Here is a 21116-nt window from a genome sequence, read left to right on the forward strand (position 1 = left end):
AGGATGTTCAGGAACTATATCCTCTCCTTCTACATAAGTGTTTGCTGAGAGTCAACTATATGCCATGCCCTGAGAATACAAAGTGAAAAGGCATCACCTGGGCCCTCAGATTGCTTTGTCTAGTTGGAGATCAGATACTTAGATACTTCTTTTTTTTTTTAAATATTTTATTTATCTTTAGAGGGGAAGGGAAGAGGGAGAGAAACATCAATGTATGGTTGCCTTTCGTGGGTCCCCTGCTGGGAACTGGCCTGCAGGGAACCGGTCTGCAACCCAGGCATGTGCCCTGACTGGGAATTGAACCGCGATTGTTTGGTTCGCAGGCCTGCGCTCAATCCACTGAGCTACACCAGCCAGGGCTTAGATACTTCTAATGGAAGTATATATAAAGAACACAGAGGACAGAGTATTCAATACATGAGGGAGATATGAAAGACTTCATAGAATTTGTTCATATCAAAAATAAGATTTTGGGAGTCCAGAAGGAGGACAAGCTGGGAAAACTGATTTTGGGCTTTGGAAACCCAAGAAAGCATGCTTTTGGGTAAAACCAACAAAGAACAAACTGAAGAGTAAGTGAAAGTAGTGGACAGAAATGGAAGATGAGCTTGAATCAGAGCAGGTCAGATAATGAAGAGCCTTGACTACTATGCTGGAACATTACTACTTACCATTGGGTTGGGCAAAAAGTCCGTTGTTTTCCATAAAATAGAAGACACATTTTTCATTTTCACCAATAACTTTATTGATTTGGATATTTTGAATATGTCAGCTCCCTTCCTTGTGGTATGACATTGATTGTTCTCAATTAATGTCTTGATTTGATCACTACAAACTTCAATTGCTCTATCAAACTGTGGAGCATAGTCCAGTGAGAAATTTTCAGTGAGAAATCTCCCGCACAAAATTTTGCAAACCACTTTTGACATGTTCTATCACAGCACTTCCATATACTGCACAAATCCTTGTTTGGCATTTCAATTGTTTTTACCTTTCTTGAAATAATAAACCATAATATGCCAAAAAATTGTGTATTTTCAACATTGAAATAGCTACACAAAACTTACTAATTTGATTTTTTAATTTATTTTATTTTTCAAAAATTTTATTCATTTATTTTTAGAGGGTGAGGGAAGAAGAGGGAGAGAATAGCCAAGTGTGGTTGCCTCTCGCATGCCCCCTACTGGGGACCTGGCCCACATCCCAGGCATGTGCCCTGACCTGGGAACTGAACCAGTAACCCTTTCAGTTCACAGGCCGGCCCTCAATCCACTGAGCCACACCAGGGCTGTTTTTTTTTTTTTTTAAATGCACACTGGTATGACAGTTGTTACAACGTAATCTAACAAAATTATTTTGAATGAAGTTAAGACAACTAAGTGCTACTGGAGCCATCGTATGGGAAAAAAATGAACTTTTTGGTTAACCAAATACATGTGAATCTTTCATATTATACAGCAAGTAATAATTCATGTTGTTTTTTAAGATTTTATTTTTAGAGAGAGAGGGGAAGGGAGGTAGAAATAGAGAGAGAAACATCAGTGTGTGGTTGCCTGTCATGTGGCCCCCATTAGGGACCCAGCCCACAACTCAGGCATGTGCCGACTGGGAATTAAATCTGCAACCTTTTGGTTCACAGGCCATGCTCAATCCACTGAGCTACACCAGCCAGAACTGTAATTAGTGTTTTTACAAGTAGGTTTTATAGTGAAACAATTCTCAAATGATCCACATTGCTTTTTAAATGGTCATTAGGAGTTATTTGAATGATTTGCGAGAACTTGAAATATGTTTATTCATTTTGCGTGTGTGTTCGAAAGAAAATTTGTTCAGATTTTCACGGGTGAAATGAACTAGATGGATCATGTCCATTTGTTTTCAGGGACCATCAATTAGCACTTGTTGAGGACATCCTTCACTGGCCAAGTTCTGAATTCTTGGAGATGCAAAGAGAGAGTATTGTGAAAAGGATGATGGCTCTTAAATTTCGAGTGGAAATCTAAGTCTTTTCTCCAGGACCTGGGATAAAACCAAACATGAATTCCCATTTTCTGGGAATAGCTTATAACCATAAAGGGACTAGCTTATAACCATAAAAAAAAAAAAAGCACAATTTTGGAACTAAACAGAACAGTTATAATTTAACTGAAGGATCTGAGCCTCACTTTGCTCATTTGTAAAAGGGATGGCAGTTCCTTAAAATGGTTGAAAGGATTAAGTTAGACAATATCTGTGAAATGTTAAGAGGATTGCTCTACAACGTTAGTCCCCCACCCTAATTCCCAGTTTAGGTGTGGTCTTTTGCTGAACACATTGAATAGCTACTAGAATCTCCAAAGCTTGGTTTACAAAGATGAGTAATGTAGTTTCTTCCCTCCAGGAAGTTTCTTCCCTTTTGGAAGTTCCTTCTCTCCAGTTTCTTCCCTTAGTGTTTCTTAAGAACTGGTTTAGGAACTATACACTTTGAAAGAGCTACTTAAAAATGCATACTCTCATACCCCACTCTGGAGAATCAGATTTGTTAGGTATGAGATGGAGTCTAAGAATCTACATTTTAAAAAAAGCTCACAGGATTCTGATACTGTCTGACATATTTTGAGAAGCTTTGATCTAGGGAAAGATGCTGTTAATTATAATGTAATGGAATGTTTTATAATAAAAGTATACAAGAGAGTGATGCCATTTGAACTGTCCTTGAAGTATGGGCGGGAATTTTTTCAGGCTAGAAGGCAACAGTAAATAAAAAAGCATTTAAAAAGAATAAAGGCTCAGACCCCTCTTGGGAGGCCATGGGGAAGGACCTCCTTGAGTTGGGAGGAAAAAAAAAACAGGTGGGAAAAGTCAGGGATGGAAGGAAGCATAAAAATGCCTCCTTTTTAGTTTTATTAAGCCGGTTTTTAAAATAAATGATTATAAATTGACTTCCTGTGAGACACTTCTGCGTTGGATTCTGGAACTACAACTCATTAGCTTTGTCACCTTGGGCAAGTTATGTTCCGGTCTTATTTCTTCACTTATAAAATACATATCTCTAATACTAATGTCTTCCTTATGACGATGACATAAGGAATAAAAAATGCCTAATTAATTGATCTAGGCACCTAAGATCCCACAATCACTTCAACATCTTCAGGCCCTGGCCAAAGCAGAAGAGGTCTGCTTTAGGAGGATCCATACTTTAAAACGTGACAACCTATCATGAAGAGCCGAATTTGTAGATAAGGAAGTGGTAACATGTAATATACAAGTGCTAAAAGAGAATGACTTCATCATATTATTAACAAGCCACCCAGGCCATTTCCACCAAAACTGGGATAAAGGAGAAGCAGAACAAGGGGCCAGAGATTCAGGTGCCTAAGGGGAAATCTCCTTTAACCTTTATAGTTGCAAGAAGCTGGCTCTATCCTATCTTGTTTTGTGCACAAACCGTATTTACAATTAAGTGTGGGAGCAAGTAAGTGGCTTACAGGACCTTGACTCCGGGAGGTTCTCCAATGCACTTCAGCCTCTAAGACAAGCTCTTGAAAATTTAACCCGCCCTGGGTTTTTTTTTAGAACCCAGCGTTTGCCAGTCTCACAAAAACCTTGTAAAGTGGTCAGTTCAGTATTGACTGATGGTGTGACCGCCGAGCCAGATTTCAGTGTCTGCACCCCCATCGTTTACTCCCACGTTCAGAGGCATCCGCCTGCCTCTCAGCCCAGCCTGGGAGGGGTGAGTACTATTAAGGGTCCTTAAACGAAGACTTAAAGGAACCCTGGTAGGCATAACTGCGCGTCGAATTTCTTGGTCCCGACACTTGTTGAGCTCGAGGGCTCCAAAGCAGCGTACCACCTAGTTACTCTAAAGACGTCCCCTGAGGAGGACCAATATGGCGATGGAACTTCTCTTGGCACAACCTTGTTACCTCCCCGTAACAGGCAGTGTTAGTAACGCCCATTGGCCAAGATGGAGGCGGTGTCTGGCTTCCTTCACCCCCTCATTGGACTGAGTGACTGACGGAGACGCCAATTTTCCCCCGCCTACTCTGAATTCCCGCCCTCAAAGTTCATTCGGCGTTTAATTGGCTTTTATTTCCCGTCAATTTGCGTCTTATCTTGTCACTTTTCAGGGTTAATCCAATCATAACTTTCCTGGCTGCCCGCCTGACTTCTAATAGGTTTTGATCAACCCATTCCTACCTACTTCTTATCTCTTCCTCCCACCAGGACTTTGCTCAGGCACGTCCCAGATTCTGGTTGGTCGTTGATGTGTCATTCCAATTGAAGCTCTTCCTATCACTACATCTCAGGGAGCCCGCCTGGCGGCTGACTGGTTTTTTCCCAAGCCTATCACCTCTAGTCCCGCCTACTTTCACTTCCTGCGGCTTTCATTGGGCTTTAAAACTGAGAAGGCGGCCTTTTAGGGCGGACACCAGGCACGCAACTTTGTCTTACACGCCTAAGAGAGCAAGCGAGTCTTGCCATTGGATTACCTGACTGCTTTTCTTCTGCAAGTCCCTCCTTTCTCCCTCCCTCATTGGGCGGGGCAGCAGCGAAGGGGCGGGGTCTAGGCCGGGCTTGTGGCGCGCTGCTCCCTCCTCCTTACCCCCCCCTCCCTGTCCGGTCCGGGTTCGCTTGCCTCGTCAGCGTCCGCGTTTTTCCTGGCCCCCCCCAACCCCCCCGGACAGGACCCCCTTGAGCTCGTCCCTCAGCTGCCACCATGAGCGGTAAGGATGAGTCCACTCCAGGTTTAGGGGTGGTAGGAAATGAGGGGGCGCGCGCGAGGGCCGACCGGGCGGTCCCCGCCGTGAGGGGGGGCGGGCGGGAGGCGGCGGCGGCGGCCTTGGTCCCGCCCGGGGCGGAGGGAAGGGAGGGAGAAGGGGCAGTGGCGGGGCCTCCGAGGAGGAGGGGGATGGGCCGCCCGCCCCGGGGGAGGGGGCAGAGTGGCCTCTCCCGCCCCCTGCCCGCCCCGGCCACGGGGGGACGGGCCTTACCCCCCACTACTCCACCACCCGCCTGAGGCTCCTCCCGTCGGGGGCTGGAGCCACGGGGGCGGCCCGAGCAGTGCAGGCCCCGCCCGGGCCAACCGCCTCCCTGGTCCGCCCTCTGGTCGCTGCCTGCCCCAGGGCCCTCCACCCCCCCTCGCTCCATCCCTAGGTTTCCCCTCCCCCCTACCGTCCCGCCCTTTCCACGCCCCTCACCCCGAAACCGCCCTTTCCCTCTAGGGTCCGCCCTCAGTCCGCCCTGAAACCTGATTTCTAATCCTTGGACCCCAGGAACCCTTAACACAGTGTTCATAAATGTTTTACCACTCACACTTTTTACTTTTCTCCTTGCCCCTCTTTCTTGGAACTTTTTACATTTGAATTTCTCTCTTTCTCCGTCTCCTTTGACTCATTTGATCAAGCTTTCTGTCCACCCACGTTTTTTGCCTTACCTATTCTCCCCGCCATACTTTTTCTTACCTTGAAACTTTAAACATGCCCACTGCCTTTAATGTTTCCTATACCCAAAGCATCTTTTTCATGTTTTCTGAGTTTAAGTTGGTGCAAAGGAGAACTGAAGCCCAGTTTTGGCATCACTGAGCCTACCTAGTTCATGTCCTACACGTTCTACAACTGTCCCTTCTCCCCATCCATTCCTCCCCCCCTCCAGGGGTGCTTTCCACCTTCCTGTTAGTCATGTCTGTTTTATCATGATCTCCTTATCCTTTTCCTTCCCCCAACTTTAAGTTGTTTATTTTTAATTCTCTTTAGACCAAGATCACTCCATGGATGAAATGACAGCTGTGGTGAAGATTGAGAAAGGAGTTGGTGGCAATAATGGGGGCAATGGTAATGGTGGTGGTGCCTTTTCTCAGGCTCGAAGCAGCAGCACAGGCAGTAGCAGCAGCAGTGGAGGAGGAGGAGGAGGACAGGTAAGCAATGATTAGGCTGGACTGGGGAAGGTGTTGAGAGGATGGTTATTTTTTCACAGAGTAAGTTTTAGGAAGGGGCTAACCATTTTATAGTTAGAGAAGTAAGTATAGAGAGACAAGTGACTTGGAGATAACCCGAAGATGAAAATTTCAGCAATAGAGTTAATCAGCCTTTTGTTTGGTTTTTTTGCTCTTCGATTGCACTGCTTTGCTGTTTATTTGTTGTATATTGCTGTCTAGGCTGGTAGCTGGATGTCACTAAACTAATTCTTTTCCTCTCATATTTTGAACAGGAATCCCAGCCATCCCCTTTAGCTCTGTTGGCAGCAACTTGCAGCAGAATTGAATCACCTAATGAAAACAGCAACAACTCCCAAGGCCCAAGCCAGTCAGGGGGTACAAGTGAGCTGGACCTCACAGCTACACAACTCTCACAGGGTGCCAATGGCTGGCAGATCATCTCTTCCTCCTCTGGGGCTACTCCTACCTCAAAGGAACAGAGTGGCAGCAGTACCAATGGCAGCAATGGCAGTGAGTCTTCCAAGAATCGTACTGTCTCTGGTGGGCAGTATGTTGTGGCTGCCACCTCCAACTTACAGAACCAGCAAGTCCTAACAGGACTACCTGGTGTGATGCCTAATATTCAGTATCAAGTAATCCCACAGTTCCAGACCGTTGATGGGCAACAGCTGCAATTTGCTGCCACTGGGGCCCAAGTGCAGCAGGATGGTTCTGGTCAAATACAGATCATACCAGGTGCAAACCAACAGATCATCACAAATCGAGGAAGTGGAGGCAACATCATTGCTGCTATGCCAAATCTGCTCCAGCAGGCTGTCCCCCTTCAAGGCCTGGCTAATAATGTCCTCTCAGGACAGACTCAGTATGTGACCAATGTACCGGTGGCCCTGAATGGGAATATTACTTTGCTACCCGTTAACAGTGTTTCTGCAGCTACCTTGACTCCTAGCTCTCAGGCAGTCACTATCAGTAGCTCTGGGTCCCAGGAGAGTGGCTCACAGCCCGTCACCTCAGGGACTGCCATCAGTTCTGCCAGTTTGGTATCATCACAAGCCAGTTCCAGCTCCTTTTTCACCAATGCCAATAGCTATTCAACAACTACTACCACCAGCAACATGGGAATTATGAACTTTACCACCAGCGGATCAGCAGGGACCAACTCTCAAGGCCAAACACCCCAGAGGGTTAGTGGGCTGCAGGGTTCTGATGCTCTGAACATCCAGCAGAACCAGACATCTGGAGGCTCACTGCAAACAAGTCAGCAAAAAGAAGGAGAGCAAAACCAGCAGTCTCAGCAACAACAACAAATTCTTATCCAGCCTCAGCTAGTTCAAGGAGGACAGACCCTCCAGGCCCTTCAAGCAGCACCATTGTCGGGGCAGACCTTTACAACTCAAGCTATCTCCCAGGAAACCCTCCAGAATCTCCAGCTTCAGGCTGTTCCAAACTCTGGTCCCATCATCATCCGGACACCAACAGTAGGGCCCAATGGACAGGTCAGTTGGCAGACTCTTCAGCTGCAGAACCTGCAAGTTCAGAACCCACAGGCCCAGACAATCACCTTGGCCCCAATGCAGGGTGTTTCCCTGGGGCAGACCAGCAGCAGCAATACTACCCTTACACCCATTGCCTCAGCTGCCTCTATCCCTGCGGGCACAGTCACTGTGAATGCTGCTCAACTCTCCTCCATGCCTGGCCTCCAGACTATTAACCTCAGTGCTTTGGGTGCTTCAGGAATCCAGGTGCACCAGCTTCCAAGCCTGCCATTGGCTATAGCAAATGCCCCAGGTAAGGCTTCTAATTTTTTTTGTCTTTATTTCCAGACTGAACTAGCACTTCAGCTGAAATTGTTCATTCCAAAGAAAGGCATAGAACCTTTTGGGGGTAACACTTTCTTGGCAAATCAATTAGAGAAATGGCGATGATTCTATGTAAGTCATTCAGATATATTTAATAAACTTTTTTTTTCCCAGTTGCTCTGATGAAAAAGAGGCACGTTCTCTTTTCTTGTAAGGGCAATGTCCCTGGAGTCTCTGTATTTCCAGTGCCTTTAGTACTACAGAACAAGGATTGCCAAACTCTTCCTTTTTTTTATTTTTAAAATTTATTTTAAAGTTGAAGGAAGAGACAGAGAAACATTGATTTGTTGTTCCACTTATTTATGCTTCCTCGATTGATTCTTATATGTTCCCTGAGCAGGGATCCAACCCACAATCTTGGCATATTGGGATGATGCTCCAACCAAGGCCTTGAGCTACCCAGCTAGGGCCTTGGCAAACTTTTTCTGTAAAGGGTCTGACAGCATGTATTTTAGGCCTAATGTTGTACATATGAACTCAGTTGCATATTGTTGTTGTTGGTGGTTTTTTACAACCCTTTTAAAAAAAATTTAAAACTGTTCTTAGCCTGAGAACTTTATTTGGCCTGTAGGGTCTACTCTTACATGAGATAAGAATTGATTATTAACTTAACCTGTTTATAGGACAATTTGTTTGTTTGTTTACGAGGGGGGAGAAGGAGAAAGAGAGGAAAAGAAACATCAATGTGTGAGAGAAAAATCAATTGGTTGTCTCTCACGCCCCCAACCAGGGCTCTAGCCTGCAACTCAGGTATGTGTCTGACTGGGAATCGAACCAGCAACCTTTCAGTTTGCAGGACAATACTCAACCCGCTGAAGAATGTCAGTTAGGGCTATAGGACAGTTATTAAGTCATCAGGCATTTCTCATGAAGAACTGTAACTCCTAAGTGAGGGGAAATGTGACATAAATGATTCCAGAAGGATTTTTTGTAAACAGAATAAGTTCTGTGGTTAGTCTTTAGTTGACCAGAATATTCTACTCTGAGCAAGCTGTTTACTCAAGGTTTAATTTTTTAAACTCCTAGTTAGCTTAAAAGTTCACCCATCTCCCTTTATAAACTTCCTAGGTGATTCCAATACTTCCTAAATAAGAGAATCACTTCCTAGACTGCTTTGAAAGCAGTGTATGGTTGAGGAAGGAGTGGAGAGAAAAGGAGTGAGGTCTGGAATGGAGTGGGGAGGTGGTATTGAGAGGAGTTAGGAAAAAGAATATGGAAGGAGAAAAGTGTGTACAGGGAAGAGGTATATATATGTTTTGAATCAGTTAACCACAATATTCAGTCATTCACACTTTTTTAAGAGAGGGAGGGAGGGAGAGAGGGAAACATTAATTTGTTGTTCCATTTATTTATATATTCATTGTTTGATTTCTTGTGTGTGCCCTGACCAGGGATCAAACCTGCAGCCTTGGGGATACTCTATAACCAACTGAGATACCTGGCCAGGGCCTCAGTCATTGACTTTGAACTAGGCTTTATAATTGGTTAATTTGAAATTTAAACCATATCTATTTAAAAAGGTGACAGTCTTTTTTAGAATCAGTTGTTTTAAATTTTATTGTAAGGGCCCTGGCTGGTGTGTGACTTAGTGGATTGAGTGCTGGCCTGCAAACCACAAAGCATCTCTGGGCAGTCAGGGCACATGTCTGGGTTGTGGGCCAGGCTCCCAGTTAGGGGTTTGTGAGAGGCGAGTCCTACATTGACGTACCTCTCCCTCTCTCTAGAAATTAAAAAAAAAAAATTAAATAAGTTTCATTGTAAGGTAGTTGATCTTTACTAAAACACGATAAAAGGATATATATACTTATTTTCCTACATACACATTTTCATATGCTAGTGTGATATATAAAATTATGATGGGAAGTTGTTTAATACCGTTGATATTCTGGTTCTATTTAAATAGGTGTGGGCATATGAATTGTTTACTTTTTATGATAGCGTTTTAATTCCATTTAGACTGGTTCTTATGTAAGTGAGGATAACAAATAGGCAGCCATATTGCCTTCTGCAGTTTTGGAAAATATCGGGGGTCAAGTTCCCTAACTTACTTACATTCTTATGGTGTGTTTAATATGACTACATTTTGAGCTTTAACAAAACAGTAAGTTTCTTAGTGATGTTAGAGTAGAAAGTTGGAGCTGAAAGGGACCTAAGAAATCATCCAACAAACTACTTTTATTTTCTTAGTGAGAACATTGAGATACTAAAAAAGCACTTAAATGATGAGATTACAGCCAGAACTTGGGCTTGTGGTTAGTTCTACTGTACAGTATTTCATTACCTGTTAGTTTGAAGTCTGGACTTGAGAAATCTTTTAGATTGTTGAAAGTGTGTATCTTTGCTTCTTTGAAACTTAATGTTTTAGAGCTGGCAAGTATTTTATAGGCTAAAAACTATGAGGAAATTTTAATAGAAACTGAAATTAACAGCCTGGAAAATTAGATACTATCTGGCTAATCTACATTAGCATGTTTGTTTTCTCCTTGCTCTGAGGTTGTATCCAGCAGTTTGCTTTTCTTCAAAGGAAAGCAAAGCTATGGAATTGTTCCCATTAATAATCATTTGGATCCTTGTAATTTCTGAAAGGTTTATAACTTAAGCTCTAAAGGATAGCTATGAGGTGCTCTCATTGCTAAATCATGCTCTGGGGAAGTCTGCCATTTAATATGTCATGGGATAGGGCTACCTAGTTGTTATTGATGGTCTTTGAGTTCAAGTAAATGCATGTGTTTTATAAGGTAGCAGCAGCTTGATATTCACTAATGAGAAGATGAGGCACTGAAAGGCCATTTTGTGAGAGTTGAGGTTGTTTGCTTCGTTAATAGTGGTTTCTGAAAATACAAGTTTCCTCCTTTCTGGTTAGTCATACTTGTGCAGCATTTTTTTCCCTTCAATTGATCTGACTTTAATCTAAATGAAAGATAATAAAATTATTTTCTTGAGGCTTATTACTGTTCAGCTGTTGCTTGGCTGCTACAAAGTGTCTCGATTTACCCTCTTTTCTGGTAATACAGTTATTTTACTAGAAAAACTCAACCCACTGGCATTAGTAGGATAATAGATGGCACCTACAAAGTGGGACACTTTTGAAAGACTGCAGCCCCCATGATGTTCACTTGGTCTGTTTACCTTTATTATTTAAAAAAAATAAATCTCTAAGCTCTCTTGTTGACTTTCACCCTTGTTTACTTCTGTTTGCTGAATACACAGGCAAAGGTACAAACTTAGAAACAAACCAGCCACTTCTGTATTCCTGTTTTTCATGGCTCACCTCTGGTGGGTAGTAGTGAGGAAGGGACCACCCAGTAAACTAGTTTCAAGACAGTGAAATATTTATGGGCTCTTAGTTTTTGTTTTATTTTAAAAGTTGTCAGCAACATTTTCTTTTTTTCTTTATATCATTTCCCCTTTATGAGCATCCTTTCCTCTCATTTTGTACTCATATTCATAGACCTTGTTTTTGTTTTTTAAGTTTAAAGCTTCAGGGTTCCTCCCCTCCCCCCACCCAGCAAAGGGGTAAGTCCTGAAAACTCTTACCCTAGGTTGAGTGGGGGTCGACTGAGTTTGTGACTTCGTGGGAGTTCTGCCTAATAAAGAGTGTGGGACAGGGCTTTGGCAAGAGAGTAGAACACATTTCCTCAATAGCTATAATTCACTCATGAAGCAAATTTCAGACACTAAAAATAAAAATTTCACATCTGTTTGGTTTTATCAGGGTCAGGAAAATGTCTCCTTAGAAGTTAAGTTGAATGTGATACCAGAGTTGGTTTTGCCAACAGTGTCGCTAAACTTGGGGTCAGATTGCTAAGACCTAATTTGTTAAAAACTTGTATTTTAGACTGGTGTATTTGAACATTAGTGGTAAGTGGGTTTTGATGATTTAAATGTGTTCAGAATTATTCTAGTGCAAAAGGTCATAATAGAATTTTCTATTTTAAAATAATAAAATCAAATCTATGTTTCTGCATCATTTGGTTTCTTTATTAAATATTATTTCTTAGGATGGTGTTGGTGCTTTTTAAGTGATTTTAAGTAGAAAAGTTATCCTTTAAAGCCTAGGTGTCTTAATTGATTCGAAAAGATCTTCAGCCCTTTTCAGTTGCTCCTATTTATTCATTCCGGTGGCTTTCGGTAAATGATGTCATTGTTAAATCATGTTGCATTGTGTAATGTGGCCATTTTAGTTTTTAATTAAACAACAAGAGCACAAGGGTGCCTGGTGTTTCAGAAAACTTTAGTATCAGTTCAGTTCTCATATCCCCCTTTCCTTTTAATTGTTCCACTTTGCAATGTAGCATGTAAATGTTGCCACTAATAATTTAATTCTGATCATTCTTTGCTTCTAATTGTTTTGTTTGCCCTCTTTGGAAATGTTTTAAACTGTAAGATGAACATCTGTAGAAAAGGTTTATGTAAGTAATGTATAAGTAATGCTTTGTAAGTTACTTATTGGGGATCTGTAAACAATGTATAATAGTTGAAATGTTTACTTTGTTGTTTAATTGAAAAACAAGCATATTCTTCATATTTCTTACAGAAGGTATATCTTAATAGCACTGTCTCTTTCTCTGATATTTAACACTTATACAGATCTGGCGTTTGGAAGGATTGTTTTAAAATGTATTGCCTACACTGTAAGTAGATTGTTAATACTATGCTACAATTTCTTTTAGAATTGTTCTTAGCAGACCCTGAAAAAGTTTCTGTAGAAAGAGTATTTTTGAGTTGGTTGCAGATCTTGGCTGTAATTTCAATTTGTACTTTTGCTCCAATGTTTTTAAAACTCTGAATGGTTTATGGAAATTGGGCAGTGTTACTTGTTTGACAAGTTTGGATGTGCCTATCTAATTTACCTGAATCCTCCTCCTCATACTGTATCTATGTACAAAATAAATAATCATTAAAAAATTTCAAAGAAGGAGTTAAAATATAAAATGCTTAGGTCACGACAAAGGATTTACCCTTTAAGAGATGAGACAACTAAGAAGCCTATATACATCTCTGAAAAAATTTTTAAATGTTTTCATAGGCAAGCAAATGCTTCTTACTAATAATCTCAGGTTAAATGTTATTGAGTTATATCTTTTAAAATTATTCATTATGTTTTTCATTAAATTGACCCTGTTTTGATAGCTTAAAAGTTACAGCTGTTTGCAAACATAATCTAGTTAAACCAGACTAGCCATGGTAATAGCAGTTAAACTGTGAGTAGAGCTAGAAGCCTTTCCCCCCCTCCAGTGCCTTCATTCTGACAGAACCTAAGGTGTAGAAAAGATTCAGTGACTTGCCAAAGGTCATTGATAAAATTTAGAGAGACAAGACTTTTTACTTCAGGTCAGGAGCCTTTCTAGTTCAGTCCACTTCTATAAAGTAGAAGATATTTGTAGCCTAAAATAGATAATAGGGAAAAAAAGTGAAGCAAAACTCGTGGTTAATCAACAACTTCTTTATAAACTTTATTGTCATTCAGAATGTATTGTAATCAGATCAATATGAATTTATTTAATCTCTATTAAAATAACTGTTATATAAATAACCAGTGATAATGAAGACTGATAATGGAGGAACAAGATGGCAAAAGAAATGAAAGACATATCATTGTAATCAGTCTTTGAACACCAGAAGGTCAGCTGTATCTTATGGGAGGAGTATGAAGGGTATTACCTGCCCTCCTTTTCACAATTGGGACGATGTGATTTGTTTTCCAGACTGTTCTTATCCGCCCCCCCCCCCCATGTGTTTGAGACATTTTTATAGCGAACTTTATCTCCGTATTGCTATCTTTTGTTTTTCCGGAACTTCCCTTTCAGGGCCTTTCTTTCCTTATCCCTTTCATTTCTGTTGTGTGTATGGTTTAACAGCCCTTTTAAAGACTATATAGGACCCAGTTTTGTGTAGGTCCTTATAGTTACTGGTGGTGTGTCTGAAAGTACTTTGCTTAGAATTCTTTGGCAGCTTCTTGCTCTCATGGAAAAATATGTATTTTAATTTTATACAAATCATTTGCCTTGAAGAAGGTAAAAAGCCCATAACCCTCAAAAGTATTTGGAAATTTCCCATGTTATAAAGAAATTTCTTTGGTTTGGTGTTCGTTCAAAAGAATATCTGTTGGGATTATTAGGTGTTGAATGGCTTCCTTGTTTAACATTAAATTCTGTTAAGAAATTCAGTAATAATCACAGTGCAGTTAACTTACCGATACATAAGCATTGGCTGAACACCAGTGTATGTAGTAATGTAATTGCCCCTGCAGGCTTAAGAATTAGATACAAAGTTATGGTCAGAATGGGTTCCAAATTTTGATACTTCATGCATAGATAAATTAGCAAAATTTATTGTGTGTCAAATATGCTAGGCTCTTGGAATTCAATGAAACAGGTAAGGTCCCTGCCTTCTTAGTGCAACAGTTGCTCTTGTGCTAGTTACCCTACACTTAGTACACTTCACAGGGGACCAATTTTCACACAGCTAATCCTGAGAGTTTCGGAAAAATACAAAGGCAGACAAAAGTAGTTTTATAGTTGTTCATATGAAAAAATATATAATTCAAGAATAAACTTGCCTTGGCTGGCATGGCTCACTGGATTGAGTGTGGGCCTGTGAACTGAGAGGTCACCAGTTCAGTTCCTAGTCAGAACACATGCTTGGGTTGTAGGCCAGGTCCCCGGTTGGGGGTGTGGGAGAGGCAACTGATCAATGTATCTCTTGTACATGGCTGTTTCTCTCCGTCTGTTTTTTCCTTCCTGTCTTTCTTAAATAAATAAGTAAGTAAAATCTTTTAAAAACCTCTTTCACGTACTCACAACTGTAAAAGTACTTTTACTCAACTCTGTTTATGAAATATTAGGGCCACAAGTATTTTTGAATTTATACTGTAGTCTCCTGGTACTGTGTTATATATTGTCAGGTTATTTATTTATAATTTGAAACACTATCATGTCCAGCCCTGGGTGGTATGGCTCAGAGGATTGAGTGCCGGCCTATGAAATGAAGTACCGTTGGTTCGATTCCCAGTCAGGACACATAGCCTGGGTTGCCAGCCACTTCCCTAGTAAGGGGTGCATGAGAGGCAACCACACACTGATGTTTCTCTCTCTCACTTTCTCCCTCCTTTCCCTTCTCTCTAAAAATAAATAAAATCTTTTAAATTTTTTATTTAAAAAATTCATGCTGCGTTTTTAGTCAGAACTACATTTTAAGCTTTTTTTTTTTTTAATGAGAGAAGATAAACATTAATTTGTTGTTTCCCTTATTGATGCATTCATTGGTTCCTTCGTGTATGTGCCCTTACCGGAGATTGAACCTGCAGCCTTGGCATGTTGAGATGGTGCTCTAACCAACTTGACATACCTGGCCAGAGCCATTTTAAGCTTTTCTATCTGAACAGTGTTCTTATAAAATTAATTTCAAATTTCTGAACCTTGTGGACCAAGATCATTTATACATTATATCCAGCTGCTTTATATTATTTAAATCTTGAATATTTGTAAAGTAAGATGCTTAAAATGGAGCTCAAGGGTTGAGACTTGAAAAAGGAACTGTTGCTGTTTCGGATTGGACAAGAAAATTGTCATGATATATAGTGTGTTTGAACATGCTGTTTATTTACATATTTTTAAATCCTTACCGGAGGATATGTTTAGAGAGAGGAAAGCCGCGTGGGGGAGAATGGCGGGGAGAGAAACACTTCTGTGAGAGAGAACCATCAATCAGTTGCTTCCTGTATGTGCCCCGACTGGGATTTGAACCTGCAACCTTTTGGTGACCTGGACCACACTCCAACCACCTGGTCAGGGCGTTGAACGTGCTTTTTAAAGATAAATCATTCTTAATGACTGGTAATTGCTTATCTCCTTGTTTTGATTACTTATATGTAAGAGACTACAGAAAGCAAAGATGGCTTATTACTGGCAAGCATTTCCCTTTTTGGAATTAGTTAAATGACACCCCTGAGCTCTAGAAAATGACAGTTGTCCTCTCATCCTAGAAAATGAATATTCTCATCTCTAGTTTATACAGGTGTTCAGGAAACTTCAGCATGGTCAAGCATCTTAGTGTAATGATAGTTAATCTTTTACTTAAATGCCTGGGTAGCGCTATTTTTTCCCCTAAATTTCAGAGCTGTGTTAATAAAACACTAACATATAATCACATTGTATTATTTTTAACTGAAATGTGAAGCAAATTCAGATTCATTTAGACTTAAATTACCGATGATTCTTTGATTATTCCTGAAAATATTCTGACAACTAATTGACTTAAGTCTTAAAAATTTTTATTGTAGTAATCATAATAGAGACATTACAAAATATTATTGTCATATATAATCTAGATGTGCTTTACCATAAAAATATAAGAAATAGGCATTTAAATTTAAGCCCTGGGTGGTGTAGCTCAGTGGATTGAATGCTGGACTGTGAACCAAAGGGTTGCCGGTTCAGTTCCCAACCAGGGCACATGCCTGGGTTGTGGGTTAGGTCCCCAGTGGGGGGGATGCATAAGAGGTAACCACACATTAATGTTTCTCACCCTGTCTTTCTCCTTCCCTTCCCCTGTCTCAAAATAAGTAAATTTAAAAAATCTTAAAAAAAAAAAAAAAAAACCTTAAGAAATAGGCACTTGTAATAGGGTTACATGAAACAAGAATCTTCATTTCCTGCAGTTCTTTTTTGGTATTGAAATTTTTTACTCCATGGACTATATGACTCTAATCATTGGTTTGCTTGCAAAGGAATTTGATGCTGTTTAAAAGTGTTAACAGCCAAGAAATTTGTCCCTTTCTAAAATGCTAAGTACAGACTTACAACGAACTTTTCATTTTGTTTAGCTCCCTTAAAGCCTCAGTACTACAAATAGCATTGTTCAGAATGATTCCCTAATGAGAATGTTACTGAAGGACTATTGATGTTGCATCATCTCAACACCCCTCATTTGAGCAAGGTATCCCAGGACCAAAGTAGAGGATTGTCTGGACATATGTGGCATTTTGCACTGCATGCCCTACAAGAGTATACCTAGAGGACAGAAATATATAAAAATTATACTTGGAAAACATAAGCTTTCTGTTCACTTACGAACTCAAGTTTCAAACGCTTTTCTAGTTGTGATTCAAAACACCATGAGGCCCAAACTAAAATGGAAACCTTAAAGATTCTATTTATTTTTTAGAGAGAGGGGAAAAGAGAGAGAAAGATCTGTGTGTGTTTGCCTCTCACACACCCCTACTGCGGACCTGGCCTACAACCCAGGCATGTGCTGTGACTGGGAATCGAACCAGCAACCTCTTGGCTGGCACTCAGTCAACTGAGCCACACGAGCCAGTGCTGTCCCTTGTTTTTTAGTACATTCTTCTACCCCCGTTTCTTTTGAACTTGGTGCAGAGCATATGCCTATGCTGCTTCTATGAACTGTTTGCCTGGAAGATATCCTTGCTGAGTACTTTGTTGACACTCCATCTAATGATAATTGGGTTTTTCAGTTTCCAGTTTCGATGAATTATTTTTCTGTTCATATTATTTAAGAATTGTTTTATTTTCTATAAATTAAAAATATTTTTTCCCTTTTACCTTTCTAGAGCTTGGTTTTGCTAAAACACTATTTTACTTACTTTTCCACTTTAGGTTAATTTCATCTCATCTATCACTATCTTCCCCATCTCTCCAAAAGGTCCAGCACTTTGAAAAAGATTATGAAATAATTTTAGGCAGTTAGAAAAGACAGTACAATTACACATACTATTGGAAGCTTACAAAATTGTCTATTCTAACACTTTTTAAAATGTTTTATTAAAATATTTTATTTATTTTTAGAGAGAGGGAAAGGGAGGGAGAAAGAGAGGAAGATAAACATTGAAATATGAGAGAAACATCCATCAGTTGCCTCTTGCACACCCACAACTGGGGTCCATAACCCAGGCATGTACCCTGACTGGGAATTGGACCTGTGACCTTTCAGTTTTCAGGCCCGTACTCAATCCATTGACCCACAGCAGCCAAAGCTCTAACAAGTTTTTATAGTTTATTTTTTCTTGTATTTTTTTCCATCACCATATATCCCCTCTATACCCTCTTCCATCTCCACCCGCGCCCCCCCCCCCCAATCACCACACTGTTCTTCAGCTTATTTATGCATTCACTGATTGATTCTTGTATGTGCTCTCACTGAGGATCGATTCTCAACTTTGGTGTGTCAGGAAGATGCTTGAACCAACTGAGCTTCCTGGCCAGGGCTCCGTGAGTTTTTTTGTTTCGTTTGTTCTTTTTTTTTTCCTTTCTTTTTTTCTATATCATCTACAAATATTTTTATCTGTTGCTTTCTAGTACTTAATACCTCATTTCATTCTTGTCTTCTTAAATAATAATGGTAATAATAGGGATCCTTGTTTTGTATCTCACTTTTTAAGGAGTGATTTTTAATTAGTATGTAATAGTCTATCAAGTTGTTTGCTACAGTTTGTTACTTCTCTTTTGTCAAATACTCAGGTGATTTCAAATTTTCCTGTATTTTAAAAATAAAATAAAATAGAACATATAGTTTTCTCATTTTGAATGATTAGAATAAGGACTTTGGCTCTGGCTGGTGTGGTTCCATGGACTGAGCACAGGCTTGCAAACTCAAAGGCCATCAATTTGATTCTGGTCCAGGCACGTGCCTGGGTTATGGGCCAGGTCCCCAGTAGGGGGTGCATGAGAGGCAGCCCCTCATTGATGTTTCTTTCCCTCTCTCTAAACATAAATAAATAAAATCTTTTTTTAAAAGTTACCTTAGAGTTTATGCTATGAAGGGAATATCATCTGTAGTGTATCATCTGTAGTGTATCAGATTACACTGATAACATCTTGAAATATCATCTGTAGTGTATTAGATTATATAATTATACTAGGGTATTAGCCATGCATAAATTTAGGGAGTTTATCATTAAAGATACCTAACATGTAAGTGCCTATTTACATGGTCACTTCAGGCATCTCAGGATGGTGTGGATCTTACATTACTTATTTAATGTTAATTCAGATTATTGTGCATAGTATAACTTATGATTGCAAATAGGTAGTTTATTTATGCATATGAATAGTAAGGGGAAGATGAAAAAGTGATAATAGTTAATTTGATGGGGTAGTAGGATTTTGGATGTTCACAACCTTTTAGGATTCCATTACTGTTAGTAGGACTATAAATATCTTTTAAAAATCTTATTCATAGAACATGATAGATAGCTACTATTACTCATTTTTCTTAATTTGGTCTTGTGAGTGGGAGACAGTCTCTGGGATATTAGAGTGCTCTACTTATCTTTACTATGCACATCTCTGCATTGATTCATCATTCTTTTTTAAAAATATTTATTTATTTTTAGAGAGAGGGCAAGGGAAGGAGAGAGGGAAACATCAGTGTGTGGTTGTCTCTCATGCACCCCCCACTGGGGACCTGGCCCACAACCCAGGCATGTGCTCTGACTGGGAATCCAACCAGCAGCCCTTTGGTTTGCAGGCTAGCACTCAATCCACTGAACTACACCAGCCAGGGCTGCTTTATCATTCTTTCATGCTTTCATTATCATACAACATCTCATTGCTATATTTTATCCAGAAAATTTTTTGAAAAGGTGAAATTTTATCCCCACTGTTTTTCTCTCCTTTCAAGATAATACTGTGCATTCGAAACAGTTATTTTTTTTGTTACTAATCAAACACAAGTTATTTTTAGTGGAAGTTATGTATAATTTAAAGGTTCCAGTATGATTATATTTTTTCAAGTGGTAAGTTCAGTGTTTAGAAACAAAATATTAGATGGCTGTGTGTTTTATTTTATTTTTTTAAAGATTTTATTTATGTTTAGAGAAGGGGGAAGGGAGGGAGAAAGAAAGGGAGAGAAATATCAGTGTGTGGTTGCCTCTCATACACCCCTAACTGGGGACCTGGTTTGCAGCCCAGGCACGTGCCCTGAGTGGGAATCAAACCCAAGCGACCCTTTGGTTCACAGTCCGGCATTCAATTCACTGAACCACACCAGCTAGGGCTATTTTTTGTTTCTTTTACAGTGTTCTTTTATTGCTTCTATTCTAGAGACATTGATAATTGAATTTGATGTTATAGCTCCCCTTGATAAATTTAAAATATACTGTGGGTAATAAAGGTGTATGTCTAGATGGGAAAAAAACATTAAAAGTATGTTTAGCCCCTTTTTTTCCCCATAGTATGCAGTGCTTATTGAGTATCCTTTGTGTGCCAGAAACAATGCTGTGTGTGCTTTACTGATTTATTAGTTAGCCCAATATAATTATATGATTTTTGCTGATGAGGAAGGTAAGACTCAGGTAGGTTACCCAGCTAGTCACTGGTAAAACCAGAGTTGAATTGTAGGTCGATGTATACCATTATAGTCCATTACAGTGTATATAATGGCTTTTCAAATTTTTAATTGTCAGAGGCTCTTCTGTAATTTAAAATGTCAGTTTTGATGCATACAAACAATCCAAAAAATCAGTCCAAAAAATCTGATTTAAAACCCAACACAGGAGGAGGTCGTTTTTATCTCTCTTTTAATTAGGGAAATTACGGAGACATGAAGTAAGTCCCAATTTATTTTATCATTTTTCTATTTTATTTTATCACTTTCATGCTCTTACTAAACCAGACACCTATATTCCTCTTAACCTTTATGCCTCTCCTCCATGGCTTACTCAAGATAGGTATATATTATATATTTAAATGAATTTTAGCCCGGGCTAGTGGATTGAGCTCAGTGGATTGAGCATGGGCTGCAAACCAAAAGGTCTCTGGTTCGATTCCCACTCAGGGCACATGCCTGGGTTTGGGCCAAGTCCCCCATAGGGGATGTGCGAGAGGTAACCATAATTGATGTTTTTCTCCCTCTCTTTCTCCTTCCCTTCCCTTCTCTCTAAAAATAAATAAATCTTAAAAAAAACCTAAACTTTAAATCTTGCCAATTTGAATGATGATTCATAATTATAACTAGTTTGGGGGGAGATATTAAAGTGAGTCTCTTTCCCCAGGAAACCATCACTATGCTGAGAGTTGGGGGGAAGTATAATTCTTGTTTATTTCTCTGTCTTGAAAAACAATTTTCACTGTAGAATTATGTTGACAGAGGTGGGAAGCAGGTGAAAGTTTGGGAATTTAGAAGAATTTCAGCCTGTCACTAATGATTAAATTTTGAAATCTTTTGGATTCTTGGATGTGAAGTAGGGAAATCTGTACCTCTGAATTTATGATGGGCAACAAAAAACTGTAGAGTGTTTAGGAAGAAAACATTACCAAAGCTGGAAAAAACCTTGTTTTGTTGGAGAAACTGCCAAATTATCCTTTCTTAAATGGCCT

The 21116-nt window shown here is 39.9% G+C and overlaps 1 protein-coding gene across 1 annotated transcript in view; it reads left to right on the plus strand.

Annotated features, from left to right (window-relative positions):
• Positions 1 to 4573: 4573 nt before the first annotated feature.
• SP1 (Sp1 transcription factor) overlaps positions 4574 to 21116 on the plus strand; it is a 36524-nt gene continuing 19981 nt past the window's right edge. The window contains exons 1-3 of the mRNA XM_037137551.2: positions 4574 to 4706; positions 5736 to 5896; positions 6190 to 7705. Of these exons, the coding sequence (XP_036993446.1) occupies positions 4700 to 4706; positions 5736 to 5896; positions 6190 to 7705 (1684 nt within the window). The 5' untranslated portion in view covers positions 4574 to 4699. The remainder of the gene's footprint in view (positions 4707 to 5735; positions 5897 to 6189; positions 7706 to 21116) is intronic.

The sequence above is a fragment of the Artibeus jamaicensis genome, unplaced genomic scaffold, assembly GCF_021234435.1.
Source record: "Artibeus jamaicensis isolate MK-2021 breed Jamaican fruit bat unplaced genomic scaffold, CSHL_Jam_final contig_233, whole genome shotgun sequence".
NCBI lineage: Eukaryota > Metazoa > Chordata > Mammalia > Chiroptera > Phyllostomidae > Artibeus > Artibeus jamaicensis.